This window comes from Numida meleagris, chromosome 19 (genome assembly GCF_002078875.1).
Source record: "Numida meleagris isolate 19003 breed g44 Domestic line chromosome 19, NumMel1.0, whole genome shotgun sequence".
Lineage (NCBI taxonomy): Eukaryota > Metazoa > Chordata > Aves > Galliformes > Numididae > Numida > Numida meleagris.
The window spans coordinates 10,228,792-10,242,843 of record NC_034427.1 but is presented as its reverse complement, the minus strand read 5'-3'; the positions used below and the strand labels follow the sequence as shown (position 1 = coordinate 10,242,843).

The 14,052-nt window shown below is 59.1% G+C and overlaps 1 protein-coding gene across 1 annotated transcript; it reads right to left on the bottom strand.

Moving 5' to 3' along the window:
• Positions 3,758–13,834, bottom strand: TGM2 (transglutaminase 2). The gene is made up of 13 exons (XM_021416329.1): positions 13,825–13,834; positions 12,114–12,293; positions 10,294–10,536; positions 9,436–9,554; positions 8,781–8,909; positions 8,196–8,376; positions 7,276–7,411; positions 7,087–7,190; positions 6,741–6,980; positions 6,383–6,655; positions 5,019–5,179; positions 4,798–4,934; positions 3,758–4,615 (listed from the first exon to the last, which is right to left on the bottom strand). The coding sequence occupies exons 1-13, from the start codon at positions 13,832–13,834 to the stop codon at positions 4,459–4,461; spliced, it is 2,070 nt and encodes a 689-aa protein (XP_021272004.1). The 3' UTR covers positions 3,758–4,458.

Genomic DNA, 14,052 nt, shown 5'->3' with positions numbered 1-14,052 from the left:
GTGCTTTTACTTCTTTTATTCACAGTGCAGGTGCTGCTCCGACACGCTGGGGGTTTTGCTTTGGCGTTTTGACCCCCTGTATTTAAAGGCTGGAGGCTGCTGAGCAATCTATGTGGCCAGGTTTGAAGATGTGACCATCGCTGTGACAAACTCCAGCTGTGATCTGCATTTCCTAGCAGTACGCACGCCAAATCGGTGGGCAGCTTTCTTAGCTCATTGCTGCAACAAAAACAAAATGCGTTCCTCAGAACTGACCCCTGATGTGACGAGCACAAGGTATACAAGGCTGGCTTCCTAACTTGTAAATTAAGGCAGGTTAAGTGGAGGGCAAGTAAATAATTAGGTTTTGAAGCAAACAGAAACCAAACCCAGAAGCTGGGAAACTGACTTTCCTGTACGAGCATCAAGAGCTGCAGTTCCTGCAGGGTTTTGATGCTGCGTAATCAATCGTTCCTGCTTTAGAGGAGGAGGATCTTCACATCTTATTGTGTATTAATTCTCTTAGACGTTCTGGGGGGGGAGAGCTTATGGGTTCTTCACTCCAATTAACTGCTATTCAGTGGTCTCTTTGGGCAAACGTGATAATTGTTTCATGCGCCTTGGAGAGTGTCACTAAAGCTGCTTACGATTTTAGCAATTTACAAATCTTTCATTAAGGAGGCTATATTTAGTCTGCTTTTGTAATCGACTTGCAGGAAGTTTGATCTGCAGCTTTCTGTGAGGAGAAGAAGGGAGTCTGAAGCGATTCCTTCCAGTGGGAAGCAGCCTTTGTGTGGTCTTCCTAGGAACCAGAGAGGTTTCGGTGACCTGAAATGTGGCTGAGTACTGGATGTCCTTTCTTGCCTTTGAGATTTTTCTATTTTCATTTTTCTTGCAGAGCTGAAACAAATTCCTCCAAACCTATCTGCCCATTTTGCAGCTTCCTATGCAGTTAACTGCTTCAGTGCACTGGGATGTATTCCCTTCAGTCTTCCTGCTCACCAGGTATTTGTGTAACGAACTAACGTCAGCTTACACATCTGTAGGGAGTGAGAACTGGATTCTGGTTAACTAATACTGAGGTCTGTGAGATGACAGGTTATAATTAGGGTGAAGAAGCAAGGCTGGTGTAGCTAGCCCCCTCAAACCAGTCTTTGTGTGGAAACCAAGTGAGGAAAAGCATAAAGGAGGCTGCTCAGCTCTGGGTGTGTCTGCAATACTGCTGGAGCAGCACCTCAGCTTTCAGGGTATGAAGGATAGCGTGAAATAGAGGTGGAGAAAAAAGTGACTGTCAGAAGAAATGGGAGTTGTTCTTAATGGCAAGTCTTGACCCTTGTGTGTAAGAGGGTTGTGATTAATCTTGTTATGAACAGCGGTATGGGGTAAATCACCAATGTGTGTAGTGCCAAAAGGAAGGTGGGTGCTGCTGCCAAGTGTCTGCAGTGGGAAAAGGATGAAGACAGGCTGCTCTTAGGAAACTTAAGGCCAAGCAAATGCCCTAAATACTTTTCAAGTTTGGTATGTGTCAACAGGTTTTATACCTTGGGCAACTTATTTTATAGGTCAGATCCTGTCCAGAGCTGTAGCTTCAGAAGAAATCAGGTCAGAGGTGGCTTTGCATTCAGTGCTGTGCAAAACAAAGCAAACCAACAAAATACCAATTTCATAAATATATATATCTATTTTTACATATATCTGTTTGAATCATCACGTGGATGCTGTGGTGGTCTGTTGAGAGGGGTGAGGTTTGGACAAGTGTTTTCCAGTAATTTTGCTTGCCTTTAGGGAAGTGCCAGAGGTGTCAGCTGCCTCTTTCCTGTCTGAACTTATCATTTGCACGTTTGGAATCCACCAGATTTCCTGGGGCTAGTCATGTTCTGGAGATTTTTGGATAAGCAAGTAAGGAAAATGGGCTATGCCCAGAAGAACAGGGAAACTGGAAGGCTTGGAGGTTCAGTTTTACTGCAATGTGAAGGTAAAGGAATTTGCATTAGCACTGAATGCATTACCTTTGTGTCGCCTTAAAAAGTAAATTCTTGTCTGAGTAGCCAAGTGAAATGTAGTCATTTCTTTGCAGGGAAGAAGGATAAAAATGTTCCTCTTAAAAATATAGCAAGTAAAGAGACTCAAATTCCAAGCTCTGCATTCCAGGAAATACCAGTGGCAGTTTCCTAGTGCAGACAGAGTTTGGATGGGTGGTGGGAGGGCTGGGCTGGGCTGGGGGGCTCAGTCTGAGTGGCCATGGAGTTGGAATGCAGCAATGTGAGCTCTGCACACCTGTGGGCTGGGGTCGCTGGGTCTTGCTGGGGATGGACTCTGGGTGTCCTGCAGGGGAGGGCAGCGTGGGGCTGGCCTCGCTCCATGCTGTGGGGGTCCCGTCACTGGTACCCTCTGTTCTTGCTGCAGAACAGTGCAGCTTCTGCTGCGTGCGTCAGTGCTGCTGTTTCAGGGAGGCAATGAGATGTGACTGCACAGCTGGTGACAGCCATCTACCCCCCTGCAGCAGTCACAAATGGATTGCAAAGTGCTTTGTGTGCTGTCCAGGGAACTGAGGGTAAAGGGTGTGCTAGTCTAGCACCCTTGTGTTGCATTGCCCCTTGTGTCTGGGTAGGTTTTTCTCTTGCCCGCACCATGGGTGAATGTGAAATTCTGCCCATGCTCATCAGGAAGGGCTTTGGTGAGACCTGACAATCCCCCAGAACTATCAGCAGCGCTCTGATTTATGGGAGGTTTTTCCTTGCCTCGGTCCATCAATAAAGCCAAGCTAGAGGTGCTCAGGACTGAAATGAGCTTACAGCTGATTCTTGGCCAGTCAGCATCTCAGCGAGCCGTGGTGTATTAATAACCGCTCCTCCACGTGTGAATGGTCTCACTTTGCTTTGGCACTTGGGCTAATGCTGCGTTAAGAATTCTCCTGGGCAACGGGTGCTGTCCGTGTTTAACTATCTATAAGTCACTGCTTGCAGAGCAGCAGTGCCCAGCAAGAAGGGCCGTGGCCGTGCCCATGGTGTAGTGCCGTGCTTGGGGGCTGCTGAGCAGCTGTGTGCAGGGCTCTGGGGCAGCAGGGAAACACCCAGGGCATGGATTTGTATGGTGCTGTGCAGTGTGCTTGGGGATAATGTGGGAGAAACCGGCCCTGAAAGAGCCAAACCTCAGAGCCAGAACATAACTGCAGCATTTGGTGTCTGCCATGCGAGCTTTGTTCCTTGTCAAAGCAGCCCTGCTCCGCTGTGCTTCGGATGGATGGGAGTGACCTTCAGAAAGAGCTGCGCTAATGTTTATTTTATCAGGACCCAGCTTCGAACCAGAGGAGCTGCCGGTTATTTTTAAACCAGGCATTGAGCAGCTTGAAGCCTGGCTCAGCAGAGCTGCGTGTAACAAATGCTCTTTAAAGTACGGCTGTGCATCATCTGTGGCTCTGAGCAATGCTCCTGCCAAGGGATGCTCTCACAAGCACAGGGCTCGTGCCTGTTAACTCTCTGGGGCGCTTCTGGGGCCGTGCTTTGGAGCAACCAGCCCTTAGGTTCCATGGTGCTGGTGCTTGGATCTGACTTGGGCTCCTCTGGCTGCAGGGGGAGGGCACAGACCCCATCCCATTGCCCCCAGAGCTGTGGTTCCTGCGCTGTAGGGTTGGCACTCTTCATCTCTGCCCTGTGGACCCGGTGCTGTCCCCTGAACTCTCACCTGCATGGAAGGTGAGAAGCCAGGAGGAGAGGAGGAGAGGCGAGGCCCTGCTGGGCTTCTCTGGGGGAAAGGATGCTCAAGAGCCAGGCACGGCTTTAAAAGTGAAAAATAGAGGTTTTATTCAGTGCTTGCATAGTTAATTCCCGACAAGGCAATGTCCCATTCCTCACCACACCATCTCTGCGGTGACAGGAACAGTTATTAAAGCAAATAACCTGCTTTACCTATGCAGCAGGGTTCTAGGCAGTACGTATTTATAGAGCTATAAATAGATTTATGCTATATGTGCATATAGCATATAAACAGCTTTGTGCTCACAGTATACAATCTTTTCTCTACCAAATGGCATTGAGAGCGCTTTAACTGGCAGGCATGAGTGCTGCTGCTGCGCGATCGGTGCGGGAGAAGATTGTCTTCCTATTGTTTGCGTTATGAAATGTGCTCTGCGTCCCAGGGGCGTGTTTAGAGCTGCAGAAATGAGTGAGGCTTCTGCTGGGCTGCTGCAGGAGGGCTCCGAGCTGGGGCCGTGTCCACCTCCATGGGGAGGGAGTGGAGGAGAAGGGATGGCTCAGCCCCGGCTGCACGGGGAGTACTACGGTTGTCACTGTCCCCTGGCCCTGGCAGCACCTGCTGTCGCTCACCCTGGGGGCGGCAGCGATGGAGAGGGGCTGTGGTGGCAGTGGGCATTTGGAGGAGCAGGGTCCCGTGCCCTCAGTGCGGGTCAGGCTAAGGTTTACGGTTGTTTCTCTGCAGCATTGCCCAGGGCTAGAGCAGGGTGGGGGCTCGGGGGGGCCCTCACTTGGGCAGGGGCGCGATGATGACGTTGCGGTAGCCCTTCACCCCCATCAGCTTGTCGCTCTCGAAGTCCACCATCAGCTTGCGCAGCCCGGCCTGGCGCGGCACGAATTCCATCCGGAACTTGGCCTCTCCCTGTGGCTCCACGGGGTCCTCGCTGGGGGGCAGAAGGAGTCAATAGCGGGGTCCCCTCCCCCTGTGCCATGCCACCCCCAGGACCCCTGTGGCACCGCTGAGCCCTTGGACTGGCTCAGCCCCACTCCCACCCTGTCCCCGGGGAGCTGTCGTGGGCCCCAGGACCCCCCGGCCCCCTCCCCGCCGCCTGGCTGCAGCTCTTACAGCTCCTCGATCCTCTGCCCCTCAGTGAGGCCGGCGCCCTCCACCACGAACATGCAGTTGTTCAGCGGCTCTGCCAGCGGGTTCACCAGTGTGATCTCTGCCACCAGCTTCCGTTCCTGCATTGGCTCCCCTAAAATCTGTGAGCAAGGGAGGGGGTTTGGACCACAGCACCGCACTGGGACCAAGCTGCCCTGGATTTGAGCATCTGAGCCCTCGCTCACCCTGATCTTGATCTCCGGGTTCTGGATGTAGACATCCCTGATGGCCACCACGCTGTCACCACTCTCATACTCAGTCAGCAGAGCCACCACCTTGATCATGTTGTCCTGGGTCAGGTTGGGCCCGTACTGATCGTAGAGGATGCGCAAGGGCACTCTCTGCACTGCAGGCAAAGCAGAGCTGGGTCAGTGCTGCTCCTGAGCCAGCACATGGGGTTGGGTAGGAGGAGCTGCAGGAGGATCTGCAAGTATGCAGGTGCCTGCGGGGCAAAGGCAGCATCCCCTTCCCTGGGCTGCACGGGGAGCAAACGTTTGTTTGCTGCATCCCAGCGTGCGGCTGCTGATTGCATTTGTTATGGGCCCCTGTAGGAGAGCAAAGCTTGGCTGGCGTTAAAAGTTAGCTTGTTCCAGTGTATTGGCTGTATGGCATTTCCAAACCCTGAAGGTTCTGTAGGAAAATGATATAAATCAGAGCGGTGTTTAATTACCAGGCAGCGATGCTAATTTGTAACAACAGCAAACCAGGGTTCAGCGGCGCACTGGGCTCGGGCCAGGACAGCTCTGGCTCAAATAATGTAAGGATGGGAGAGGTTGCGCCCTCTCATCCTCACATTTCTGCTGGGTACAGCCTTGAGTTCACTGCTGCTTTTCCCACCAGCTCAGGGCTGTGGGGCCGGAGCCGCTGGGAAAATCCCATGCAGCCCTTGGGGATCTGCTCATCCGCCTGCTGCCTCCGCACCCAGCATGCGAGAGCAGGAACTTCCGCCCTGCTGTGAATGCATCACCAGCCTCCTGCCTGAGCCGTGTTCTTTATCCTTTTGTCAAAGTTGAAAAAGCCACAGTGGTAAATTGACGTGGACTGATCCCTGAGGAGGCACTGCTCGCTGCAGGGCGGGTCAGTGCTGCCTGGTAGGGGCTGGCCAGGCACTGGCAGAGCAGGGGCAGCTCGGGGCTGTGGTGGGATGTTGCTCTGGGTTAAAGCAGGGCTCTCACGCTGCCTTTGTGCCACGGGATTAAACAACAGAAGTGCTGCACTCTGCCAGCCCAGACCGCGCTGAGCCAGTGACCCATGGGTGCTTGTGCAGTGTGGGTGAGGACAAGGAGCCCCTCATGTAGCTGGGTGCTGGGTGTGCTCCTTGTAGCTGTTCCTGCTCATCCCGCACTACCCTGGCCCATCCAGTGCATGGATATTATTGCTGCTCAAGCCATTGTGTGCACATTGCGTGCGGTTGGTGGCTGCAGGAAGAATTTCCTCTTTGGGAAGCTGCCAGCATGAGCTGGGACTTGGTGCTGGGACTGCTCCTGCCTGCTAGCACTGCACCATGTCCCTCCCTCCCCCCCGATACCCTTCACCCCCATTGCCTTACCCCCACGGGGCTGCAGGGTGAGGTTCAGCAGGTCCTTGGAGCCGCACTGCGGGCCCACCTCGCCGTTGTAGCTGGCGGTGCGGGCGCACAGCCTCAGCCTGCACTCGCGCTCTGTGTCCGTGTCGTTGCTGATGACGGCGAAGACGTCGAAGTCGGAGCCATTGTTGGCACCTTCCGACAGCTTGATCCTCATGTGCAGCCCCTCGTCCTGTTCCCCAAGCGAGCTCTTCTCGTGCTCCGCCTTGGTGAACACCTCTCGCTCCTTCTCAGACCCTGCGGTGCAGGAAGAGCTCTGGTCAGCTGAGCGGCGTTCCCCCTCCTCGGTGCCAACCCCGTGCTCCCTCCGCAGCCTCCGTACCCTCTGGGTACTTGTAGGTGTGGGTGATGTCCTCGCGGCTGTCCCTGCCCACGCCCTTGGTGCTGATGTTCTTCCCCACCACCGAGGAGTGGATGCTCTTCCTCTGCTCGCCGTTGCTCTGTATGATCCAGTACACCACATCAGCGTTGACCTCCGCGAAGACGAAGGGGCTGTCGTACTGCGCCTGCAGGTCCCCCTCCTTGATGGCCTTGACGGGGGCCGGCCCGCAGCAGTAAACCCCTGCAGGGAGCGGGGCCGCCGCTATTGCCCGGGACCCGGCCGTGGCGGGGGCCACGGGGACGCCCCATCTGAGGGCAGGGTGCAGGGGGACTCGGCCGTGCCGCACCTTCGCTCTTCTCCTGGGGCGTGGGGTCCAGCGCTTGCCACCCATCGTAGCCAGGCTCCAGGTCGGGCCGGGTCATCCAGCACTCCACCCAGCAGTGGAAGTTCCTGCAAGGGAAGCGCGGCGCTGAGCAGCTCCTGCCCCGTCCAACCGCGCTGGGGATGCCGCAGTCTCAGTGCTCACAGCGCTCACCAGATCATGTCCTTGGAGCGCCGCTCCTCCACGCCCGCCTCGCTCAGGTAGCGGTCGATCACCAGGTTGCCGTTGGTGTCGTGGGCAGAGTTGTAGTTGGTGACCACGCGGCAGGGGACGCCCAGGCAGCGCATGACTGCGGGGAGCGGGGCAGCGTTGGGGGGGGAACGGGCACTGGGGGTCTCCCGCTGGTGCCACAGTGCCACGGGGGGTGGCAACGCACTGGGACACCGCTGGGTTTGGTGCCACAGTGGGGAGCAGGCACAAGAGAGACTGGGAGTGCTCTGGGGGGAGCGTGGAGGCAGCGTGCAGCAGCCTCCATTGGATCTCAGTGCCGCCTCTTGCTGCGTGCAGGCACCCTGGGGAGCAGCAGTTATAATGTTCCAGCGGAGGGCTGTCAGCTCCTCTGATTTGCAGAAAATCTGCTTTAGCTCTCTGCTATTTCTCTCCTCTCTACAGAATCTCATAGACATGAAATACGTTAACCGTGCTCACACTCGCAGCCCAGGGAGCAAGGCAGTGCTGCAGCGTGCCCCTGTGTCTGCGCACTTAGCAGAGGGCAGCCTTGGATTTTCCTTCTCTTTTGCCCCAGACTGACTGTGATGGTGGCACCGAAATTATTTTGATCTCAGTGGATTCATTACTTCACTGCAAACTTGACCTTAACGCCGCTTTCCTTCTCCTGAGCCACAAATTCAGCCCCTCCCTCCCGGCCGGGGCTGTCCTTGGCACAGCACAGAGCTAATTGCAAAGCCAGAGCGGCTCTTTATCATTTTTTCCCTCAGTTTCCTGACAAATTGGAATAACAGAGGGCTTAATTGCTTGGCGGCCAAGGTGAATGGACTGTGGCCCTCCCTGCAGTGCACGTGGGGTGGCTGTGGGGGTGGGGGTGGGACATGGGGCCCGGGGGTTGTGCTCACCGGTGCACGCCACGGCAGCGAAGACCCAGCACTGGCCGTACTTGACAGGCTGGCACCCCAACCTCTTCCACCTCTTGAGGATGTCCACGCTGCCGATCCACGCCATCGGGCTCATCCCGTCCTCGTAGTGATTGTCCCAGCGCCCCAGCAGCACCCCGTGGTCCTCGTCGTTGCAGTTGACCTGGGAGGGTGACACGAAGAGATGACACCGTGAGGCCCCGGGGTGCAAAGGGACAGGACGCACCGACCAGGAGCAGGCTGGATGGAATGTCTTCGTCCACCTTACTCTTATTGCCACCATCGTTAGGCAGCACGGAGGGATGCAAGAGCTGCACCAGGATGCATGCAGCCATGGTGCACAAGCAGCACCGGCATGCAAGAGCTGCACCAGGATGCATCCAGCCATGGTGCATGAGCGGCGCTGGGATGCACAAGCTGCATGGGACTGCATGCAGTTGCCGTGCAAGAATGGCACCGGGATGCACCAGGATGCACACGGCTGTGATGCAGGAGCACGCTGTGTGCTCGTGCATTGCAGGTGCTGCAGAGGGTTGGTTTGCACAGGCAGAGCCCCGCGGCACTCACCATGGCGCTCACCACCCTGCCAATATAAACAGGGTCATTGCGACGGGAGCAGTCCAGGTTCTGGTCCCGCAGGAATTTGGGGTTGATGTCCAGCATCTCGAGGCAGATGGCCAAGATCTCATCTTCAAACTGGTGCAAGAGAGAGAGGGGAGCAAACACGGGTGAGGCGTGCAGTCCGCGGGCGGGGGCAGCACAGTGGCAGCGCCGCTGTGTCCCATTTGTGCTGCCGCGATAAGGAGCTGCATCCTGCTGCCAAGCGCAGCTGTCAGGCAGGGAGAGAAAAGAAATCTCGAGGGGAAAACCACCTATTTCTCCACCAGCAGATGGGTCAGGGCTGAGGATCTTCTGACAGCCCCAGCCCGGCGCTGCCCTGCACGCAGCCCCATTGGGAGCCAGGGGGCATGGCTGCACCCCAGCAGCCCCCAGGGCCCCGTGCTGCAGCCCAGCTCCCAGTGCTGCGTTATCAGCACGGCCGGTGCGGCCCTGGGGAGCTGCTATCAAACACCAGCTCTCCGGTGGCACCGATTAGAAGCACGCAGCCCCGAGCTTCCCGTGTGCTCCCAGGTTTTTGAAGGCGGCTCAGCAATGAGGTTTTCGTTTGTTTGCTCTGTGGGGGCTGGCCGTGCTCGGGGTCCCAGGGCCACGCTGCGCTCACCTGCCCAAAGTTCCAGGGCGTGGAGGTGATGTAGTCCCGGGAGCCCATGTAGATGAGCCCCTGCTGGGACAGCACGTACTCGCGGCGCTCGTTCTCCTCCTGCAGGTACACTGCATCGTCTGCGGGGAGAGCAAGGGATGGGGACACTGGGACAGGGCACCGGGGGCTGGGGCTGCTCCTGTCCAAAAAGGCTGCTCAAGAATTTCCACCCGGTTTGACCTGAGCTGATGGGAAAGTATCAGTGAGCCTCTGTTTCCTTTTTTTGTTCTTTCCTGAGTTTTCTTTCACTTTCCACCCCTTTGTTTCACACAGTGGATTTTTCCCCAGGAGTAGGAACCTCCGTGGCTGAGAAGCAAATGGTGGGAACTGGGAGTACTGGCGGACATCAGAGCCCGCGCAGGGGTCACTGCTGGAAACACCACCCCTTACTGGAAATGCTTTCAGGAACAAAACCCATATGTCCATGGCATCAGCACTCAGCACAGCCCTGGGTGAGCAAAGCTTCCTCGCAGCCCTTATCTCCAGAGCCAGCACAAAGCATCAGGATTCAGGAAACTGGTCCCTCAGCCAAGGTCAGCGCGGGGCAGCGCGGGGCTGCTCCTGGGGCAGGGGAAGGATGTGAGCAGATGAGGACCTTGGCTGCCAATTGCCAGCTGTAATTAACCCCCAGCAGGTCTGTGTGCTGCCACCTGCCTTGCTGTATCTCTGGGAGCTCCTGGGGGTCTCTCCCCAGCCATGAGCTGCTGCTAGGGACGTGTGTCCTAAACAGAGGAGGGGGCTTGTGGCCTGCTGCTGGGATCCACAGAGAGGGGAAAGAGCCCTGGGACCTCCCTGCTGTCAGGAAGGTGAGAGCCTCACCTGGGTGCCAGGCGTTGAAGAGCAAAACGAAGTCCCCAAGGTGGTAGCTGGAGCCCTGGTACTCGACGGCGGCCTCCAGCGTCAGGCGGTAGCGGCCCACGCGGGCACTGGTGGGGGAGCAGAGCGAGACGCAGAGCGCGGCCCCGTCCTGCTGCTGCACCACTGCATTCCAGGTCCCCTCCTCGGGGCAGTCGGTCAAGGTGAAGTGCGATCTGGTGCCCGACGTCTCTATGGGGCAGGGCCCTGCGAGCAAGGGGACATCAGCTTTCCCCAGTGCCAGGGCTCTCGTGCAGGGCTGTGCAGCGCAGGGTTGTCCCCATACCTGCCAGGGTGGGGGGTAGAACCCACCTGCTGGACCCAGGAGTGACACCCTGTGGGGCCAGGCAGAAAAACAACGCGAATCTCACCTGGGCTTAGAGGCTTTGGGATCGGGGATAGGGGCCTTCCCCATCAGGTTTTGTTTCCGAGGGGCTTGCACGCAGCGCAGGGTGAGGCTTTGCTGGGCTCCCCTCCACCAAGCGGCTGGGTCATGGTGCAAGCGCACAGCCCTTGGCACAGAGCCTGGAGCCCTCAGCACGGGGCCGCTCTCAGCAGGAGCTACGCTGCGTGCACACAGCCCAGGGTGAGCCATGAGCTCAGCAGCCACAGCGCTCGAGCCGAGAACAGAGCGATCCGTGCCGCCCCCGAGCCATGGGGCCCCGCAGCTGAGCCCGAGCCACCTGTGCACGGCCGGCTCCAAACGCTGCTCCTGGGAGCACGGATAGCAGCCCCAGCCCAGCCCTGGTTGCCGGTGCTGATGGGGTTGGCTGGTGGCCATTGTGGTCCGGAGCAGCCGCATGCCGGTCCCCCGCCAGCCCACACCCGCAGCGAGGGCGGCACGCCAGTGAGCCACCGAGAATACTCATGAACTCATGAGAGTGACACAGTTTCTCCTCTCTGCCCTTTCGGTGAGGCCGGGCTGAGCTATCCCTGTCCTTCTGGCAGCGCTGGGCTCTGCCTCCGCCTCCTCCCCCTGCAGAACCTGCTGTCCCTCCGCAGCATCCCGGGGGCCTGGGCAGGGCTCTGCAAATCCATCAGCTCTAAAAATACAGGCGCTATTTTTGCGCCGAGCCGATCCCCTCTGTCCTGCAGGAGGTGGCACACGAGGTGGCACGCGTCCTCGGCGGTACCGCTGTCTCCAGGGGCTGAGATCTGGCAGCTCCCCACTCCCCTCCAGCCCCACGAGGTACAGCCCCTGGTGAGGGTGCTGGTCTGGGCCGTACCAGCAGGGCTGTGCTTTGGCTGGAGCCCGAGCTCCTTGGCCCAATTTGTGCAAGCGCAGTGGCTGGAAGCCAGCCTGCAGCCTCCAACCCGCTGCACCCAGGGCAGCCAGTAACACGCAGCTCACAGCAGGTGTGTGGCGTGCAGGGAACGTCTGCGGTGTCACCCCGAGGAGGGGCTCAGCTTCCCAGGAAACCTTGCCCTGCATGAGCCCTGGTGCAGCCTCACTGTGAGTTCTGGCCTGACTGACTCAGCAGGATACGGCGTCTCAAAAATAACTCTTGCCCCAGACAGAGTTTCCTCTTGTTTGCCTGTAGATGCACACAGCCTAACCCCTGTGCAGGGTGTGGGCACCCAACTGGTGGCTGTGGGAGCAGTGCCCCATCCCTATCCCTGCACCCTGCTGGCCATGCGGGCTCACAAGGCACAGCCAAGCTGCTCACGGGCCTCAGCCCTGCAGACAGCCTCTGGCTGGAGGCCTGCTTTGGCTGCTCCCTGGGAGTGCGTGGACGGCAGGGGCATGCCAAGCTCAGCCCTTGGGTGGGAGCTGCGGCACTCACCCGTCTCCACGTTGAAGGCGAGTTTGTCCACCCCCTCCTCGTAGCCCCGGCCCGCGAAGTGCAGGGTGATGGTGAAGGGCTGCCCGCGCCGCACCACCAGCTGCTGGCTGCCCATCTCCGCCGTCCGGTGCTCGCGGCCATTGCGCTCGCACTGCAGGTCGCACGTCTCCAGCACCAGCTCTGTGAGAGGCACAGTGTGAGGCTCTGCCCCGGCAGCATCTCCCCGTGCTCACAGGGAGATCCCGGCCCCGGGGTGTGGATGTGCCCTGCGCATCGCCCCGCGCTCGGGATTTCTCCTTAACCCCACCCTGGGGCTTTGTGGGGCCTCGGCAGTCCCCCCTGCATCACGCGGCCCCATGCAACTGCTGTGCCCAGTGCAGCCCTGGGTCCCGAGCATCCCCGCTGCAGGGCCGTGCTCCGCGTCTCGCCGCATCCAGCACCAGACCAAAGCCCAGTGCTCGTTCTCGCTTTCTGGGAGGCTCTGTGCCAGAGTTTGCTGTCTACGTCCCCTCCAAAGCCCTCTGATGAGGAACTTGGCTGAGCTTAGGGAATGCCAGAGATGTTTCTGTGCCTCAGCTGCGGGCAGCTTTCCTGCGACGTGAGTGCTGAGAAATGGGGCAGACGGAGCAGAAACGCAGCGACAGAGGCGGCGATTGGTTCCCAGGCTGCGGCTGCTCCGTGACAGCGCCGCACTCAGGGCCGTGTGCCGGGAGCAGGGCTGCAGCCCCAGCGATGTGACATCGCTCAGCATCACTCGGGGCCGATGACCCCTGAACGCTGACAGAGCGGAGCTGCCAGAGTAAATGAGAGCATTGAACGCTGGAGAGCACACAGCAAGCTCAGCAGCAGCGGGGCCATGGGGTGGCTGGGGCTGTGCTGGCCTCGCTCAGCTCTCCCCGGCCGTTCCGTGCTGCAGCGGTGATGTCGGAGCCGTCCCTGGGCAGCACTGGATGGGAAGGGCTGACCCAAAGCGCTGCGTTTCCAGAACAGAACAGAACTCCACGCTGGGCACAGTCTGCTGTGGCACGGCGTGCGGGCGCAGAGCGTGCACTGCCCGTACATAAATACAAGCAAGGCCCACATGGGGCCCTGCAGCGGGGACAGAGGGCAGGAAGGGCCTCGTCCTTGTCACCTCCCCCTCTGTGAGCAGGAGCACCGCTCCGTGCTGCCCCACCACGCACGGTGTGTGAGCAAGAACCTCGGTGACGCTGCGCCGAAGGAGATGTTGCATTTGGGACGCTGCAAAACAAGCGTGCAGGACCGCAGCCGCTCCTCGTCCCGGCCGCCCCGGCTCATCCCCGCAGGTTTTAGCACCAAGCACAAAGCAGAGCCCGGCAGCGCTCAGAAGGCGGTGGGAGGGCTCTGTGCCCGCAGCGCAGCGCGGCCCCCGGGGGCTCCGGGACAGGTGCGGGCTGTCCACGCCCCGCACGAGGCTCCCGAAATCCCTTCGGAGCAGGACTCCCGCGGGCCCGTCCGGCGCAGCAGCTCTGCAGGAGGACCTGCCTCCTCCAACCGGGGCGAGGTGCGGGCACGCGGCCCCGATCCCGCAGCGCCCCGCGGAGCCCCGTGCGTGGCACAGCGCCCGCTCCGTCCCGCACGCCGCGGCCGGGGCCGGACGGGCTGCCGCCCTTCGCGCTCACGATCGCGGCCGCAACTCTCGGGGACGGAACCGGGGCGGGGCCGGAGCCCCGCGGTCGCGGCGGGCCCTTACCTTCGGCCATGGTCCCGTCCGGTCCCGGTCCCGGTGCCGCCGCCTCCCGCTGCCTTTATAGCGCGGGCGCAGCGCCCTCCCCCGGGGCCGGGGCCGGGGGGAATGAAAACAAAGTTTCCAGGAAACCGAGTGGGTTTGGTCCCACCTATTTTAAACAACCGAGGAAAAAAAAAACAATCCCCGAGCGAGGGGAGCTCGGCCCCGCCGGACCCGCACCTGCCGCCCCCC